Source organism: Erythrolamprus reginae, chromosome 5, assembly GCF_031021105.1.
Source record: "Erythrolamprus reginae isolate rEryReg1 chromosome 5, rEryReg1.hap1, whole genome shotgun sequence".
Classification (NCBI taxonomy): Eukaryota; Metazoa; Chordata; class Lepidosauria; order Squamata; family Dipsadidae; genus Erythrolamprus; species Erythrolamprus reginae.
The window spans coordinates 13,323,854-13,343,808 of NC_091954.1; the positions used below are offsets into that span (position 1 = coordinate 13,323,854).

General features: G+C 44.4%; 1 protein-coding gene across 1 annotated transcript in view; it reads left to right on the forward strand.

Moving 5' to 3' along the window:
* The window catches only part of ARID5B (AT-rich interaction domain 5B), a 207,688-nt gene that overhangs the window by 37,824 nt on the left and 149,909 nt on the right, over positions 1 to 19,955 (forward strand). Inside the window, exon 3 of the mRNA XM_070752083.1 lies at positions 7,737 to 7,962. Within this exon, the coding sequence (XP_070608184.1) occupies positions 7,737 to 7,962 (226 nt within the window). The remainder of the gene's footprint in view (positions 1 to 7,736; positions 7,963 to 19,955) is intronic.

The following is a 19,955-nucleotide window of genomic DNA, read 5'->3' on the forward strand; positions in this document are numbered from 1 at the left end:
TCATTAAGTGTTCTACCACGTGATTCTTGACAAATGTATCTTTTTATTTTATGTACGCTGAGAGTATATGCACCAAGACAAATTCCTTGTGTGTACTCAATCTGAGTGTTGTATTTCTTTGTGTGTACTCAATCTGAGTATTGTATTGGCAGTTCTGTTTAAGCAAAAACTTCAGAAGAGAAGGATTTAGGGGTAGTGATTTCTGACAGTCTCAAAATGGGTGAACAGTGCAGTCAGGCGGTAGGGAAAGCAAGTAGGATGCTTGGCTGCATAACTAGAGGTATAACAAGCAGGAAGAGGGAGATTATGATCCCGCTATATAAAGTGCTGGTGAGACCACATTTGGAATACTGTGTTCAGTTCTGGAGACCTCTCCTACAAAAAGATATTGACAAAATTGAACGGGTCCAAAGACGGGCTACAAGAATGGTGGAAGGTCTTAAGCATAAAACGTATCAGGAAAGACTTAATGAACTCAATCTGTATAATCTGGAGGACAGAAGGAAAAGGGGGGACATGATCGAAACATTTAAATATGTTAAAGGGTTAAATAAAGTCCAGGAGGGAAGTGTTTTTAATAGGAAAGTGAACACAAGAACAAGGGGACACAATCTGAAGTTAGTTGGGGGAAAGATCAAAAGCAACGTGAGAAAATATTATTTTACTGAAAGAGTAGTAGATCCTTGGAACAAACTTCCAGCAGACGTGGTTGATAAATCCATAGTAATTGAATTCAAACATGCCTGGGATAAACATAGATCCATCCTAAGATAAAATACAGAAAATTGTATAAGGGCAGATTAGATGGACCATGAGGTCTTTTTCTGCCGTCAGTCTTCTATGTTTCTATGTTCTATGTCCAATCACACTTGGCCAATAAAATTCTATTCTATTCTATAAAATGGGAGGGAAAACCAACCCTTTTTGTGCACCAAACTACACCATTAGCTGCTGCAAGCTTAATGCAGTTGGGGCTGGATTCAGCCAGTTGGGTAAGGGTTTCCCAGCCCAGTAGAGGCCAGAAACCCAAATACCAGAAAATGCTAAGCCTACGTTTAAATTCTGCCACCAAAGGTGCTTTCGTTGAATTGTGTGTATTAATATTATTAATATTGCCACATGTCATTTTGCTGCAGAGACCTTTTCTTCTGGTCCTGTGCGTTGATGGAAATGATGATAATTATAACAAGGTTAGATTATGGTGATTACCGCTGGGTTAGAGGCACGCTGCTGTAACCTGTGGCATTTTATAGTTATTGTTTAATAATAGCATCACAGCGAGTTCCTCCAGGTGTCATATAAGCTAAACACTCCATTTGTAAATGGAATTAAAATCCACACTACTAGCAGTTGCACGAAAGAGTCAAGACAGCGGTTTTGGCACCCGGAAGAATCTCCAGTTCTACAATGGAGCCGTGCGTCTTTTGGGCTAAATCAATTTGGAAGACAGAAAGGAAATTTCATGCTCACTTTCTATTGATGGAACAAGAAACATAGAAACATAGAAGTCTGACGGCAGAAAAAGACCTCATGGTCCATCTAGTCTGCCCTTATACTATTTCCTGTATTTTATCTTAGGATGGATATACAGTGATCCCCCGTTTATTGCGTCCCCAACCATTGCGAACAGGGTACTTCGCTATTTTTCAACCCGGAAGTCAAAAATACCATCTACGCATGCGTGCCGGGCACGCATGCGTAGATGGCAGCGGCTTCCCTGGGTCTTCCCCCTCTTGCTGGCGTCAGCGAGGAGTTTCCCCACCGCCCACGCAAACTCCTCGCTGCCGCTCGCCCGCCCTTCGCCTGCCCACGCCGTTCGCTCCCCCCTCTTGCTGTCGGGAGGGCGAGAAGCCCTCCCCAGCACCCGCTCGCCCGCCCTTCGCCCTGGCGGAGAAATTCCAGCCCCCACCTGGTCCCGCCCGATCCTCCTCCCTGAGGCAGCTCGCCCTCCCATGGCCGCTTCCTCCACCCTCTATTGCAAGCCTCTCTCCTCCCATATTCTGCCCCCCTCCCAGCTTCCAAGCCGCATTCGCCTTCCTCCGCCACCACCAGCATCCAGCTCCCGGCCAAGCAGCCAGGAAAGCCGAGCCGGGCGTGGCTGGGAACATCGGCGCGGGAGGCAGGAGACGGCCGCCGTCACCGCCATACGCGGCTCGGCTTCCCTGGCTGCTGCTCCGGTCGCCCGATCCGTCTCCTGCCTCCCGTGCCGATGTTCCCTGCCAAGCCTGGCTCGGATTCCCTGGCTGCTTGGTCGGGGGGGGGGGGGGGGCTCGGCCGAAAGGAGCTGGAGACGCAGAGCTGAACACACCCCTTCATCCCCAAAGGCCGGCCTTTTTGTCTGGGAGGGAAGATGACGTGCCGGTGGCACAGGGGCGAGGGGCGGGAGGCAAATCGCTGCGTCTCCAGCCCCTTTTGGCCGACCCCCCCCCCCTCCGGCCAAGCAGCCAGGGAAGCCGAACTGGGCTTGGCGGGGAACATCGGCACGGGAGGCAGCTTCTGCCGGACATGGGCAATGGGCGGGACAGAGAAGCGGGGAGAATCAGGAGGCTCCTTTGGCAGCTGGGGGCTGCCTGGCTTTGTTGTTTTGGCTGCAGCGGGTGCCAGGCAGCCTCCAGCCGCCAAAGGAACCTCCTGATTCTTCCCGCTTCTCTGTCCCGCCCATTGCCCGTGTCCGGCAGAAGCTGCTGCCTTATTGCTCTTTGCCGGCGGGATGCAAAGTGCTGGGGTGGGAGGGTGTCCTGACAGCCCCCCCACCCATATGCTTCGCCTCCCGCCGGGCAAGAGCGCTCGGGTGGCAACTTCTTCTAGATACGGGCGATGTCCACGCTCTCTCTCGGCGCTTTCGAGCCGAGTCCGTGAGCGAGTTCGCTCCCAGACTCGGCTCGAAGGCGGCGAGAGACAGCGCCAGGAACGGGCCTGTCCACGCTCTCTCTCGCCGCTTTTGAGCCGAGTCCGTGAGCGAGTTCGCTCCCGGACTCGGCTCGAAGGCGGCGAGAGACAGCGCCAGGAACGGGCCTGTCAACGCTCTCTCTCGCCGCTTTCGAGCCGAGTCCGTGAGCGAGTTCGCTCCCGGACTCGGCTCGAAGGCGGCGAGAGACAGCGCCAGGAACGGGCCTGTCAACGCTCTCTCTCGCCGCTTTCGAGCCGAGTCCGTGAGCGAGTTCGCTCCCGGACTCGGCTCGAAGGCGGCGAGAGAGAGCGCCAGGAACGGGCCTGTCAACGCTCTCTCTCGCCGCTTTCGAGCCGAGTCCGTGAGCGAGTTCGCTCCCGGACTCGGCTCGAAGGCGGCGAGAGACAGCGCCAGGAACGGGCCTGTCAACGCTCTCTCTCGCCGCTTTCGAGCCGAGTCCGTGAGCGAGTTCGCTCCCGGACTCGGCTCGAAGGCGGCGAGAGAGAGCGCCAGGAACGGGCCTGTCAACGCTCTCTCTCGGCGCTTTCGAGTCGAGTCCGTGAGCGAGTTCGCTCCCGGAATCGGCTCGAAGGCGGCGAGAGACAGCGCCAGGAACGGGCCTGTCAACGCTCTCTCTCGCCGCTTTCGAGCCGAGTCCGTGAGCGAGTTCGCTCCCGGACTCGGCTCGAAGGCGGCGAGAGACAGCGCCAGGAACGGGCCTGTCAACGCTCTCTCTCGCCGCTTTCGAGCCGAGTCCGTGAGCGAGTTCGCTCCCGGACTCGGCTCGAAGGCGGCGAGAGAGAGCGCCAGGAACGGGCCTGTCAACGCTCTCTCTCGCCGCTTTCGAGCCGAGTCCGTGAGCGAGTTCGCTCCCGGACTCGGCTCGAAGGCGGCGAGAGAGAGCGCCAGGAACGGGCCTGTCAACGCTCTCTCTCGGCGCTTTCGAGTCGAGTCCGTGAGCGAGTTCGCTCCCGGAATCGGCTCGAAGGCGGCGAGAGACAGCGCCAGGAACGGGCCTGTCAACGCTCTCTCTCGGCGCTTTCGAGCCGAGTCCGTGAGCGAGTTCGCTCCCGGAATCGGCTCGAAGGCGGCGAGAGACAGCGCCAGGAACGGGCCTGTCAACGCTCTCTCTCGGCGCTTTCGAGCCGAGTCCGTGAGCGAGTTCGCTCCCGGAATCGGCTCGAAAGCGCCGAGAGACAGCGCCCCCCGGACCCCCAACCCGGGTTTGGGGGGCTGCTAGGAAGCCCTCCATGCCGGCGGCAAACAGCCGCGCCGCCCCCAATCTTCGGCTCCTCGCTAGCGCTGTGGGAGTAAAAACACCATCTGCACATGCGCAGACGGTGTTTTTACTTCCGCATCGCTACTTCGCGAAAACCCGCTCGTTGCGGGGGCTCCTGGAACGGAACCCTCGCAACGAGCGGGGGATCACTGTATGTTTATCCCAGGCCTGTTTAAATTCATTTACTGTGGATTTATCTACCACGTATGCTGGAAGTTTGTTCCAAGGATCTACTACTCTTTCAGTCAAATAATATTTTCTCACGTTGCTTTTAATCTTTCCCACAACTAACTTCAGATTGTGTCCCCTTGTTCTTGTGTTCACTTTCCTATTAAAAACACTTCCCTCCTGGACCTTATTTAACCCTTTAACATATTTAAATGTTTCTATCATGTCCCCCTTTCCCTTCTGTCCTCCAGACTATACAGATTGAGTTCATGAAGTCTTTCCTGATACGTTTTATGCTTAAGACCTTCCACCATTCTTGTAGCCCATCTTTGGACCCGTTCAATTTTGTCAATATCTTTTTGTAGGTGAGGTTTCCAGAACTGAACACAGTATTCCAAATGTGGTCTCACCAGCGCTCTATATAGCGGGATAATAATCTCCCTCTTCCTGCTTGTTATACCTCTAGCTATGCAGCCAAGCATCCTACTTGCTTTCCCTACCGCCTGACTGCACTGTTCACCCATTCTGAGACTGTCATAAATCACTACCCCTAAGAGATTCCACTCCAGATACAGATAACAGATAAAGATTATTAGAGTTGGATAGGACCTTGTAGGTCATCTAGTCCAACCCCCTGCTCAAGCAGGAGTCCCTACACCATTTCAATGGCCATCCAATCTTCTCTTGAGAGTCTCAAGTGTCGGAGCTCTCACAACCTCCGCAGGCAAGCTGTTCCACTGGTCGATTGCCCTCACTGTCAGAAAGTTCCTCCTTATTTCCAGGTTGAATATCTCCTTGGTCAGCTTCCATCCGTTATTGCCTTCACAATCTGGGTCCTCATTTTACCCACCTAGGAAGGATGGAAGGCCGAGTCAACCTTGAGCCGGTGATGAGATTTTCTGCAAAAAAAAAAAAACTTGCAGAATTTTTGCAACGTTTCTTGGGTGATTAATGTCGAATGTTTCATCTAACTTTGAGAACAAAAGTTGACTTCAATATTTATTGAGCAAGGAAACTGTACCATAAACAGGAATTTTCTAGTGACTCAGAGTTCCAGGAACCCCATTTATAATTAGATCATTTGTGCAAATAAGAACAAGTCAGAACCATTACTCATCATGCTATGCATTTTTGCCTCTGCAGATTAATTGCATTTTCAAAAAAAAGGGGGCCCTTGCTCAATCTCTGGCAAAGGCAGAGCAGGGAGGAAATACACGCACATCTCTAATTATTTAGAAGGAAATTCTATTTCAACTGGTATTCTTGGAAACGTTTATACAAAGTTGATTTAAATAACATCAACCACCATAACACGTGCAATGCGATAGACTAGCCCAGTGATGGTGAAACATTTTTATTCAAAAGTGCGTGTGTCCCCACGCCCATAATACAATGCATGCCCCGCCCCATGCCCCGTTTTTGGCCTAGCAGGCCTCCCTGAAGCCTCCTGGGACCAAAAAAGGGGCGCAGGTGGAGCAGCACCCCTCCATGCTACCCCTCGCAAATGGACGTCATTTTACAGGTGTTGTGTTGGCCTTCTATGCAGCTTTATTCCTCTGTAGCATTCATCTCCATTGTTCAGTCATGCATTTCCTGCCTCTCTAGGATTTACCTCTATCTGCTCCTGTGTTTTCAATGGTTTGTATAGTGTTTTAATTGCGTTTTGATTAAACAACAGTGTACAGAGACCAGAAAATCAGCTGGCACAGGCATGAACGGTTAAGCTCAGCTGGGTGATGGCTGAGAGGCCCCCGCCTGCCACGTGTGGCATGCATACCACAGGTTCGCCACCACGGGACTAGCCTAATGAGGGGCATCGCTTTGCACTCCCCACAAAAGGGCACAGGTTCATGTGACATCTACATGGGTTATTTATTTCTTTGCAAGCTGTAAAGGCAAAGATTCCTACACGCTGAGCTCAAATCCTGAAGACTTGGGGCATTGCCCTCTTTGGGGATGAGGTGTAAGTCTAACCCAGTGGTCCCCAAACATGGCAACTTTAAGACTTGTGGACTTCAGCTCTCAGAATTCTCCAGCCAAGTTCCACAAGTCTTAAAGTCATAGTTCCCTCTAAGCTGAGCAGTGAGCAATCGCTCACTTAAAAATCATCATCAACTCAGAGTTTTCCAAACCTGCCCAGAAGCCGAGAGGGAAAGAGTGAGAGGGAAGGAGAGAGAGAGGAAGAGAGGAAGAGGGAGAAACCGATAGAAAAAAGAGAGGAAGGAAAAGAGAAAGAACAAGAATGGGAGTAAGGAAGAGAGAAAGAAAATCAAAATCTAGTTTGAAACTAGCTCAACTATTTAAGTGGCATTTTGATATTGATAGAGTTGCCCTATTATAAGCTCACTGTTATAGACACACAGTACAGTATTTTATTTTGAAATTCTCTGAGGCAAAACAGGGTGGGTTTTTTATTTGTTTGTTTGTTTGTTTGTTTGTTTGTTTATTTATTTATTTATTTATCGTTTCTGTGCCGCCCAGTCCCGAAGGGACTGCCGCTCAGACACTATACTTTTCCGCCCCCCCCCCAAAAAAATTAGAGGGAACATTGCGTTAGAAGACCTCTGGTCTAACTTGGTGGAAGCCTGTTGTAATTTGGTGATGAGGAAGAGCCTTCTCTGTGGCGGCCCCGACCCTTTGGAACCAACTCCCCCCAGATATCAGAGTCGCCCCCACCCTCCTTGCCTTTCGTAAGCTCCTTAAAACCCACCTCTGTCGTCAGACATGGGGGAACTGAGACTTTCCCTTCCCCCTAGGCTTATAAAATTTATGCATGGTATGTCTGTATGTATGATTGGTTTCTTAAATTGGGGGTTTTAAATTAACTTAAATATTAGATTTGTCTATATTGTCTTATTATTGTTGTTAGCCGGCCCGAGTCTACGGAGAGGGGCGGCATACAAATCTGATGAATGAATGAATGAATGAATGAATGAATGAATAAAAATTGGTGCAAATACATGGCGGATCACATTCACTATGAAATTATGGAAATCAGACTACATAATTATAATGAAGGGAAATTAGCAGCAATAATGAGGCGGTGGGAGAAGGTTAAAAATTATATATTAACAACATCAGTAAGCGATGCAAATGTAAGAAATAAAATTCAATCACTCTATAAAGAATGAACAATGTAACCCAGAGACAAAGCAAATGAAGGATACAAAATTGATTCTTCCCTGGTGAAGGGATTTTTTTTTCTGTATGGTGATGGTACACTTTATGCTTTCTGTTTCGTTTTTTGTAAAATTCTTAAACAATCAATAAAAAATTATATATATATATTTTTAAAAAGAATGAATGAATGAATGAATGAATGAATGAATGAATGAATGAATGAATGAATGAATGAATGATACAAGCCAAGGTGACCTTTTTCCTCTTTGGCTCTTCCAGGATGAAGTCATTGCTGCTTCAGAAAAAGTAACTGTGAAGCTTGAAGACTTGGCCCAATGGGCCCGGACAGATATCTCCAAATGGAAACGTGGCGTCCAGGATGTAGCCTTCACACCTCCGGAACTGAGAAAAGATGGGCAGAGGGAAGCCCTAAGCAGGTTCCGGCAATCCACGCACAACAGTGGCCTCAATTTCAAGGATATTCTGAAGGAAAAGGCCGACTTGGGTGAGTGCTCCTTCAGTTCTTGTGGGAGGTGGCTTCTGCGGTTATTGAGGGGACCAATTTTCTTGACTGAAGAGATGTGGTTGGTGGCAGAGACTCAGGGGAATCGGGTGAGAACTTCTATGTCGACCGTAAAATGAAGGACCATGCGAGGGTCTGTTGGGCTGCAGAGGATAAAACGTATTGAAAGTTCACTGGAGGAGGACCAGGATAATGTGTGAGCGATATTTGCGTAGAGTCAATACAGGCTGCCAGAATTTAGACGGAGGGCCATTGTAAGGACCTCTGCTGCCCTCTGTATGGGTCTTGTGTAAAAGAGACTTTTTTTCTTCACGTGTGACTTTCATTGGGGCCCCTTACTCATTTCAGTGGGGCTTTCTGATGGACAAGGTGCTTTGCTTCTGTCTTTGTAAAGCCTGGACCTTAATATGGTTGCCTGCTCCCTAGTCATGTCATTGTCCAGTGGCTGAACCCCTGAAAGATTCTGGGTTTGGAAGACATAATTAGATTAGACTAGATTAGACTAGACTAGAGAATAGAGTAGAGTAGAACAGAACAGAATGTGATTGGACACACAGGGAATTTGTCTTTGCCGCATGTACTCCCAGTGTACATAAAAGACAAGATACATTCATCGAGAATCATTAAGGTACAACATAGAAACATAGAAGACTGACGGCAGAAAAAGACCTCACGGTCCATCTAGTCTGCCCTTATACTATTTTCTGTATTTTATCTTAGGATGGATCTATGTTTATCCCAGGCATGTTTAAATTCAGTTACTGTGGATTTGCCAACCACGTCTGCTGGAAGTTTGTTCCAAGCATCTACTACTCTTTCAGTCAAATAATATTTTCTCACATTGCTTTTGATCTTTCCCCCAACTAATTTCAGATTGTGTCCCCTTGTTCTTGTGTTCACTTTCCTATTAAAAACACTTCCCTCCTGCACCTTATTTAACCCTTTCACATATTTAAATGTTTCGATCATGTCCCCCCTTTTCCTTCTGTCCTCCAGACTATACAGATGGAGTTCATGAAGTCTTTCCTGATACATTTTATGCTTAAGACCTTCCACCATTCTTGTAGCCCGTCTTTGGACCCGTTCAATTTTGTCAATATCTTTTTGTAGGTGAGGTCTCCAGAACTGAACACAGGATTCCAAATGTGGTCTCACCAGCACTCTATATAGCGGGATCATAATCTCCCTCTTCCTGCTTGTTATTTATTTATTTATTTATTTATTTATTTATTTAGATTTGTATGCCGCCCCTCTCCGCAGATTCGGGGCGGTTATACCTCTAGCTATGCAGCCAAGCATCCTACTTGCTTTCTCCACCGCCTGACTGCACTTAATGATAGTCATAGGGTACAAGTCAATAAGTCATACTAGGAAACAATCGATATAAATCGATATAAATGGTAAGGATACAAGCAACAAAGTTACAGTCATGCAGTCATAAGTGGGAGGAGATGGGTGATGAGAAGGATGAGAATAGTAATGAATAGTTTGACAACGTTGAGAGAATTATTTGTCTAGCAGAGTGATAGTGTTCGGGGGGAAACTGTTCTTGTGTCTAGTTGTCTTGGTGTGCAGTGCTCTGTTGTGTCATTTTGAAGCTAGGAGTGTGTCCAGAGATGTCTGCAAATATTTTTACAGCCACTTTTTGACTTGTGCAGTATACAGGTCCTCAATGGAAGGCAGATTGGCAGTAATTGTTTTTTCCGCTCTTCTAATGATCCTCTGAAGTCTGTGTCGGTCCTGTTGGGTTGCAGAACCAAACCAGACAGTTATAGAGGTGCAGGTGACAAACTCAATACTTCCTATGTAGATCAGCAGCTCCTTGGGCAGTTTGAGGTTCCTGTGTTGACGCAGAAAGAACATTCTTTGTTGTGCTTTTTTGATGACGTTTTTGATGTTAGGTGACCATTTTAGGTCTTGAGATATGATAGAATCTAGAAATTTGAAGGTATCTACTGTTGATACTGTGTGTATTGTAAGAGGTGGTAAAATGGGAGGGTTTCTCCTAAAGCCGACCACCATTTCTACAATTTTGTGTGCGTTGAGTTCCAGATTGTTCCAATCACACCACGAGGCTATTTGTTCAACCTCCTGTCTGTATGCGGATTCATCATTGTCTCGAATGAGTCCGATCACTGTTGTATCATCTGCGAACTTGAGTAGTTTAACAGATGGATGGTTTGAGATGCAGTCATACCAACACTCCGCAGTCTGCATTGGTTGCTGATAAGTTTCCGGTCACAATTCAAAGTGTTGGTTATGAACTATAAAGCCCTTCATGGCACCGGACCAGATTATCTCAGGGACTGCCTTCTGCTGCACGAATCCCAGCGACCAGTTAGGTCCCACAGAGTGGGTCTTCTCCGGGTCCCGTCAACTAAACAATGTCGCTTGGCGGGACCCAGGGGAAGAGCCTTCTCTGTGGTAGGCCCGGCCCTCTGGAACCAACTCCCCCCAGAGATTAGAATTGCCCCCACCCTCCTTGCCTTTCATAAGCTGCTTAAAACCCACCTCTGCCGTCAGGCATGGGGGAATTGAGATACTCTTTCCCCCTAGGCCTCTCCAATTTTATGCATGGTATATGTGTATGTATGTTTGGTTTTTATAATAATGGGTTTTTATCTCTTTTTAGTATTGGATTATTATTATTATATGCTGTTTTATTACTGTTGTTAGCCGCCCCGAGTCTGTGGAGAGGGGCGGCATATAAATCCAATAAATAAAATAAATAATAAATAAATAAATAGAGAGTAATGGTGAGAGCACACAGTCTTAGGGGAGGGAGTGCAGGTATCTGATGTGAACTCTGCTTAGCTTCACCTGCTGCTTCCTGCTAAAGGCAAGAGGCTGACATCTGTGCCTCGCCAATCCTGCCGCCACCATCTAAGCTGGTGAGATTTCAGTTATCGCTCCGATCAAAACACTGGATGGTTAAACATTGCCCACCTTCGTGTTAGTTAGAAGATTACATTCCCAGCTGCTCTGTTAATGCTTTCCATGTTTTAGAGACAGAGTGTCAGAGACAGAGCCTTTGCAAAGACTATCTTCTGTTTTGTAAGCTTCTGATAAACTGCATACATATGTACTTATGTATCTCAAAAACTAGCAAGCTTACCCAGAAACCAAAATAATTAAATTAAATCTCCAGGCACTTCTTTGCAAAAGCCTCATCTTTATATATTTCACCCAATAATTTGAGTGGCAGAGTCAATACATAATCCAAAGGGTTTAAAGAAACCATGCTGCCTGGCAGGGCCATGTAAGGAAAAAAAATTCCATTGTATCAGTTGAAGTTTTTCCAGCAGACATGTCTTCCTTTCAGAAAAATGTAGTTTTATGCACTGTTCTGGGATGCGAAACTCCAAAATGCAGGGAACTCTGCAAGTTTATAAGCTCTAGGTTGAAGCCCCATGAAAGTTCTGACCCGGGGCTAGAAAGATAGAAACATAGAAGACTGACGGCAGAAAAAGACCTCGTGGTCCATCTAGTCTGCCCTTATACTATTTTTTGTATTTTATCTTAGGATGGATATATGTTTATCCCAGGCATGTTTAAATTCAATGACTGTGGATTTACCTACCATGTCTGCTGGAAGTTTGTTCCAAGGATCTACTACTCTTTCAGTAAAATAATATTTTCTCATGTTGCTTTTGATCTTTGAGAAAATATTATTTTAGGCTAGTGGCTTTGACTTGTCATGATCTCTTCATTCAAGGCTTCAGGGAACCAGATCTCTTTATTTTGTCTTTTATAATATTTTTTATTAATGTTCCACTTTTAAAAAAGAAAAACACAATAGTAAGTACAGAAGAAAATCAAAGAAAATTAAATTAATAGTAGTATATACAGATATTAGCATTATATTAGCATTAAAGTAACTGTACTTATATTATATTAATTATACACCAGACTATAGTTTGTCTCAAGTATATAAATTAGTACATGTTTTTTCCATTAACAAATTGATTTCATATAGAAACATAGAAACATAGAAGACTGACGGCAGAAAAAGACCTCATGGTCCATCTAGTCTGCCCTTATACTATTTCCTGCATTTTATCTTACAATGGATATATGTTTATCCCAGGCATGTTTAAATTCAGTTACTGTGGATTTACCAACCACATCTGCTGGAAGTTTGTTCCAAGGATCTACTACTCTTTCAGTGAAATAATATTTTCTCACGTTGCTTTTGATCTTTGCCCCAACTAACTTCAGATTGTGTCCCCTTGTTCTTGTGTCCACTTTCCTATTAAAAACACTTCCCTCCTGAACCTTATTTAACCCTTTAACATATTTAAATGTTTCAATCATGTCCATATATACTTCAGTGATTTATCATACAGGCTATATGCCGCCCGCCCCCCGCCCCTAAAGTCTAGATTTTATTGATTACATTCTTCAAAGTATTTTAAAAAGTAAAAATAATAAACAAATTAATATTATTAAAACAGCTATAAAGCAAAACTAAACTACCTATACTTTTCTTTATCTCAATGCACATTTTATCCTTGTATATATTTTCCCAAGTAATCCCTTATGATTATGCGTTACTGCTTATTATTATTATTATTATTATTATTATTATTATTATTATTATGTCAGTACAACACAGCTAACGAGATCACTATGCTGGATTTCGTATTTCATCACCAGTCGGGCACTTCCAAGCACCTAGGACTGCGTGATGTAGCGGTGAATTATGTTTGCCTATCCCAGTAAGGCGGCCTTTTGCAATTGACAGATGGAGATTTTGTCAGTTCCGATGGTTTTCAAATGTCCGCTGAGATCCTTTGGTACTGCGCCCAGCGTGCCAGGTACCACTGGGACCACTTTCACTGGCTTATGCCACTTTCACTGGCTTATTATTATTATTATTATTATTATTATTATTATTATTTATTAGATTTGTATGCCGCCCCTCTCCGAAGACTCGGGGCGGCTCACAACCGTAATAAAAACAATATAGTAGTGGAACAAATGTAATATTAAAAAGCATATAAAACCCTATCATTATTTAAAAAACCAAACAGCACATTCAATATGAACATCTGTCATCTATCCATTAACTTTCGTTACTATGCAACTTAGTGTTACTATACTGTAGTGGTTATGTTCTATCTCTCTAAATCAGCTTTGTCATTTTAGTAATGTGTATAATTAATAAATTATTTAATTTAATTCAATATCTATTTGCATTTGTGAGTGATGAATTTAATGCTAATTTTATTTTATGTTACTTAAATATTTCCTCTCTTTGAGCCATCTGTACTATCTTTCCCAGGCTGTATAGAAATCTGACTCATCCTTATTTTGGGGAGGTACCTATGAACATAATCTTTTGTCTTTGTTTCATTGCTTGATAGGTCTTGGGGCTCTTTAGACTTTCCATCTCCAAAGTGGACAGAAGCAGATTTTTTCTTTCTGGGAGAGTTGGGGTTTGTTTCAATCAAAAGATGAGGTTCCCAAGGTGGTAGAAGATTTTGAAAGGTTTCTGATGTGTGGCAAGACAGAGTTTTTACTTCTTTATCCTGTTTATTTTTTAAAAAATAATCCTTTTCTTTAATTTACAAGTATGGCTTGCATATTAGTCTTTTTTTAAAAAGCCCTGAAGATTGTTTGGTTTTTGGTTTTATCGTTTTTGTTTTATTAGATTTGTATGCCGCCCCTCTCCGAAGACTCGGGGTGGCTCACAACAGCAGCAATACAATATATAAAGTACAAATCCAATATAAGTTAAAAGCAATTTAAAACTCATAGATATTTAAAAACGATCATTACTACACAATCACACCATTCTCATATACAGTGATCCCCCGATTATCGCGAGGGTTCCGTTCCAAGACCCCTCGCAATAATCTATTTTTCGGGATGTAGTGGTGCGGAAGTAAAAACACCATCTGCGCATGCGCGCCCCTTTTTCCATGGCCGCACATGCGCAGATGGTGGAGTTTGCGTGTGGGCGGCGGGGAAGACCCAGGGAAGGTTCCTTCGGCCGCCCAACAGCTGATCTGCTCCGCAGCGCGGCAGCAGCGAGGAGCCGAAGATGGGGTTTCCCCGTTGCCCAGGCAATGGGGAAACCCCATCTTCGGCTCCTCGCTGCTGCCGCGCTGCGGAGCAGATCAGCTGTTGGGCGGCCGAAGGAACCTTCCCTGGGTCTTCCCGCCGCCCAGGCAAAGGGGAAACCCCAAGATCGCTTGCCGCTTGCCCGTTCGCCCGCCCGCCCGGCTGCTCGCTTGCCGCTCGAGAGCAAGAGGGGGAGAGATAGAGAAAGAGAGAGAAGGAAAGAAAGAGATGAGAGAGGGAGGAAGAGAGTGTGAGAGAGGAAGAAGCAAGATAGAGAAAGAGAGAGAGAAAGAAAGATGAGAAAGGAAGGGAGTGACGTCATCGGGAAAAATCGCGATATAGCGTTTCGCAAAGATCGAGATCGCAAAACTCGGGGGATCACTGTATTACAGTCTGAAAAAAGGTGGTGCTTGGGGGACAAGATAGTTATTCCCCCCATGCCTGGCAACATAGATATGTCTTCAACATCTTGCGGAAGGCGGGAAGAGTAGGGGCAATTCGAATCTCCGAGGGGAGTTGATTCCAGAGGGCCAGGGCCACCACAGAGAAGGCTCTTCCCCTGGGTCCCGCCAAACGGGACCTGGAGAAGGCCAACTCTGTGGTACTCGTAACTAAAGTACAGTGGTACCTCATCATACAAACTTAATTGGTTCCAGGAGGAGGATCGTAAGGTGAAAAGTTCGTAAGATGAAACAATGTTTCCCATAGGAATCAATGTAAAAGCAAATAATGCGTGCAAATCCTTCAGGAAAATCCCAAACTTTAGAAGGGAGGCGAACAGAGGGCAGGGAGGAGCAGCTAAAGGGGGCGGGTGGAAGAAGCAAGGCTAGGCTAAAGGGTGGGTGGAAGGAAGAAAGGCAAGGGGGGTGCCCCTCCCTTTTCTTTCTTCAAAAGACACCCTTTCAGTTCCTTTGCAAGCACGTTGTTCTCTGCAAAATCTTTCCTCCAAGCTGCCCCTCCCTTTTCTTTCTTCAAAAGACACCGTTTCAGTGCCTTTGCAAGCACGTTGTTCTCTGCAAAAATCCCCCCCAAGCTGCCCCTCCCTCCTCCCGTTTCTTTCTTAAAAAGACACCCTTTCAGTTCCTTTGCAAGCACGTTGTTCTCTGCAAAATTTTTCCTCCCCCAAGCTGCCCCCCCTCCTCCCTTTTCTTTCTTAAAAAGACACCCTTTCAGTTCCTTTGCAAGCACGTTGTTCTCTGCAAAATCTTTCCTCCCCCAAGCTGCCCCTCCCTTTTCTTTCTTCAAAAAAGGGGGGAAAAAGAAACCCCTTCATCCCAGCAGCAGCTGCTTGGGTTCGTAAGGTGAAAATAGTTCAGAAGAAGAGGCAAACAAATCTTAAACACTGGGTTCGTATCTTGAAAAGTTCGTTAGAAGAGGCGTTCGTAAGATGAGGTACCACTGTATTTAAAAAGTTTCCAATCCGATTGTAAATAAAACGTTAGACTACATTAGCAGAAGGGGTTTATTCAGACTTTTCACAACTGCAATTTGCCAAAGATTCATGTAATCCTCAACTTTTCCTTGGTAAAACAGACCAGTAGTCTTTGCACAACCCTTTGAGAAGGAATCCAAGTTGACACAACGCCAGTGTGTAAGCACAATCCAACTTGGCTCCATTTGCCGTAAGCAGGTCAGCGGGCCAGATGTGTAACTTGCAGTTATTTCTAAGCCCAGGATGACTGTGAATTATTCTTTGCAACTTCTCATTGTGTCACGTGAAGCGAGTATAATTCTTGCTTGTTCGGGTTTGGGAAGTTTATGGGTCAGTGTGTCAATTTTTGTCCGTCGGCCTTGGAAACAACTTTGTTTTGTTATCCCAGGATTAGGGTTATAATGTAGTGCGTGAGCCAGCAATGAGGCCAAAGTGACAAGGAAAAGCTTTCCCCAGAATCCTCATAATAAAATATTTGACAACGTGAAACTGGCTGAATAGATGAGCCCAGCTGGGCTATAAAGAAGCTCCTGGTAACAAACCATTAGAGGAAACAATTGTTAGTTCTAAACTTTCCTGGTCCTAGAAAGTTTAGAATTAAGACGCCTTAAACAAGATCTAAGTATTGCCCACAAGATCATATGCTGCAACGTCCTGCCTGTCGGCGACTACTTCAGCTTCAACCACAACAACACAAGAGCACACAACAGATTTAAACTTAATATTAACCGCTCCAAACTTGACTGTAAAAAATATGACTTCAGTAACCGAGTTGTCGAAGCGTGGGACTCATTACCGGACTCCATAGTGTCATCCCCAAACCCCCAACACTTTACCCTTAGATTATCTACGGTTGACCTATCCAGATTCCTAAGACGTCAATAAAGGGCGAGTACAAGTGCACTAGAGTGCCTTCCGTCCCCTGTCCTATTACTCTCCTATATCTGCTATACCTTTCTTCTATTCCTATATCTCTTCTTCTATTCTTTCATTGATATGTTCTATTCCTATATCTTCTTTTCTATTATTTCTTAGATATATTTTACTATGAGTATCTCCTCTATAACCTTCATCATGTATTTTACTATGTGTATATAGATATATACCCACTAAAACCCTCATTGTGTATTGGACTAACTAACTAAATAAATAAATAAATAAATAAATAAATAAACAAACAAACAAACAAACAAACAAACCAACCAACCAACCAACCAACCAACCAACAAACAAACAAACAAACAAACAAACAAACAGCCACCCCGCCTGGCCACCTTCTGAGCTCGAAGCAGCATGCAACTGGGAAAATAGTCCCTGTCCAGGGAAATTGCTTGAGAGGGACCACACATGTTCCCTGGGATCACACATCCACCCCTGGCATAGCTACCACCCCCCAGGGAGGCACACCCAGGGGTGGGCAGCAGGTAGGACGGGGTGGAAGGCAGTTCCACCGGCGGAAATGAAGCTGTGTGCCCAGCTGACTATCCACCCTCTCATCCTCTTCCTCCTCCTCGGAAAGCGGCAGGGAGACCAGCATGGGCAAAACTTGTAGGGGGCCGTTTCCTCCCCCCTCTTTTTTCAACAGCTGATCAGCACCATTCGCCTAGCTACCCAGCCTGATAAAGACTTTTGGGTTTCCTTCTATCGTGTGGTGTGTGTCTTTATGGACTAATTACCCTGTAATTACAGGCGGTTGGGCACACGCCCGGCAGAACAGAAAGAAATCAGGAAATTGATTTAGTCACAGACAATTTGTGACCCTTCAAACAGGGTGAGATTCCACTCCACGCCAGCCGGTCCAGTCAATGGTGACCTCTGAAGGGCATATCTTGGTTAGTGTCCTGTCACACTAACCATGGACCTTCCGTAATTGACTTGCCAATTTGTGCTTGTGTTGAATTTGATGTTGCTGGAAAATCAATGAAATGGGGGAAGAGGTTACTTAAGTTCCCATATTGAATTATGGTTTGTTTCTCCTGTTCAATTAGCTCATCAGGGTTACGTAGGTAGTTAGGACCAATTCACTCAGATAGAAACTGTGTGTTTGTGTGTGTGTTTGTGTGTGTGTGTGTGTGTGTGAAGGATGGAGAAGTTTGCATGAGGGAGGCGTCATGCTTTGAACTGCGCACAAGGTGTTAGAAGGTGCCTATTGTTTTATGTTGTCCTTTTATTTAGCACGATAAGAACAAGATGCAGTACATTTTTTGTAAGATGATGAACGTCTGGAATTAGTATGTCCATCATAAATCACAACACACATGAACCGTCTTGTCAATAATTACTTTGTGGCACAGATTGTTTCACAGTTTCTTTCATTAAAATGTGCAATAGGAATTAAATATGAATGCTTGGTGCACTGCTATCTTTGATGAAGTCATATGGAAAAATTGATGCGCTGGTGGTGTTATTTCCTCTCTCCACCTCCTGAGTAACAAATTTAAGCTGATTTTTTTCAGAAATGAGTAGCTGGTATATTTTGTATGTGAGTTGAAAATTCCTAGGCAATCAAAAAGAGACAAGGAATACGTTGTTGAGAGTCTAATCAGTCTGTTGTATGTTGGTCTTCCATCGCCATGAGTAAAAATCTCAAGCTAGAATAGTTTGGTAGGTTTAACCTCTTTTTTTTAATATATACACTGAGACGTTGCACTTGTTTAATTGCTTAATTGGTTAGAAGCAGAGCTGTTAAATCGATCTAATAGTTAACTTCCATAGTTTAACATAGTTTTACTTCCATAGTTTAACATAGTTTTACTTCAGCTTCAACCGCAATAACACAAGAACACGCAACAGATTCAAACTTAATACAAACCACGCCAAACTTGACTGTAAAAAATATGATTTCAACAATCGAGTTATCGAAGCGTGGAACTCATTACCCGACTCAATTGTGTCAAACCCTAACCCCCAACACTTCTCCCTTAGACTCTCCACGATTGACCTCTCCAGGTTCCTAAGAGGCCAGTAAGGGGCGTACATAAATGCACTGGAGTGCCTTTCGTCCCCTGTCCAATTGTCTTTCCTTTCTTTCACCTATCTTATATATTCTCTTCCTTTCGTATATCCTCTCCTCTAAGTTCACTTTCACCCTCTTTTATATTATCACATGTCTATTTTTCTTCCTATGTATTTGTGTATTGGACAAATGAATAAATAAATAAATAAATAAATAAAAGAAACAAGTTGGCTGCCCTTTATTTTGTAAATCGGAGATGGGTTCTTTAATTACACTTTTAATATTCTAGATAAATGACACTTGTACATGTTTGTTTGGGCACAGTATATATCTGCATTAATTCAGTCATTATTTTTTGCCAAGTATATATGTGCAGTCATTGTGTGTGGAGGTGATTGATATATATGGCCTTGGAGACATATGGATGTCCAGATTGACACTTTATTTGTGTTGGGTGCTGTTTCTCCAGCCAAGAGCCACTTTCGTTTGAGTCTAAATATAGGGTATTGCTACAATTTGAAATTCTAATAAAGTCCTGGATTATGTGAAGAACTGGACTCATGTTCAAGAAAGCCTTTCAAATCTTAAAGCTTGTGGACTTATAAAATCATTCTGTTATCTGGGTGGCCAATGGCTCAGGGACTTCATCCAGCCCAACTCTCTATGTTTCCCTTCCCAAATTGAGCATATTTGTGTCAGATTAGAAACCAGAAATATTGACATTCGTTTTTCTTCCTGTTGTCTCTAGGACTTAACACTGATTATTTCATTTCTGCTTTATCACATTCCTTTGTCAGCCTAAATGCTGTGGTTTAATTCAATACCCTGATTTTCTGCTCAGCTGAATGTCTCCCATGGAGGCCAGCAATTTCTCTGGGTGAATCATGGGCAACTCATCCATTTTAAAATCACTTTTTCTCCACCTCCCTTTTAGCATCAATCCCCAAAGCCTTTTGTTGTTGCTGTTGTTATTCTTATTAAAATCCACCTAGGTCTTGGGGAGCCTTTCATCTGCTGTTTTGGAAAGTATCAAGTAAAAAGGAGGAATAATAATAATAATAATAATAATAATAATAATAATAATAATAATAATAATAAAACAATAATAATAATAATTAGAACAAATGCTGTCAAAGCCAGAATTGAAAAATCAACAGATGATCCAAAGTGCAGACTCTGTAAAGAAACAGATGAAACAATCAATCACATACTCAGCTGCTGCAAAAACATCACACAGACTGACTACAAGCATAGACATGATGCTGTGGCACAGATGATCCACTGGAACTTGTGCCAGAACTGCCATTTACCAGTGGCAAAGAACTGGTGGGATCATAAGCCCGAAAAAGTGGTCGAAAATGAGCAAGCAAAACTACTGTGGGACTTCCGACTTCAGACTGACCAAATTCTGAAGCATAACACACCAGACATTGTGATCGTAGAGAAAAAGAAAGTATGGATCATCATCATCATCCCAGGAGACAGCAGAATTGAGGAGAAGCAGCTAGAGAAATTAGTGAA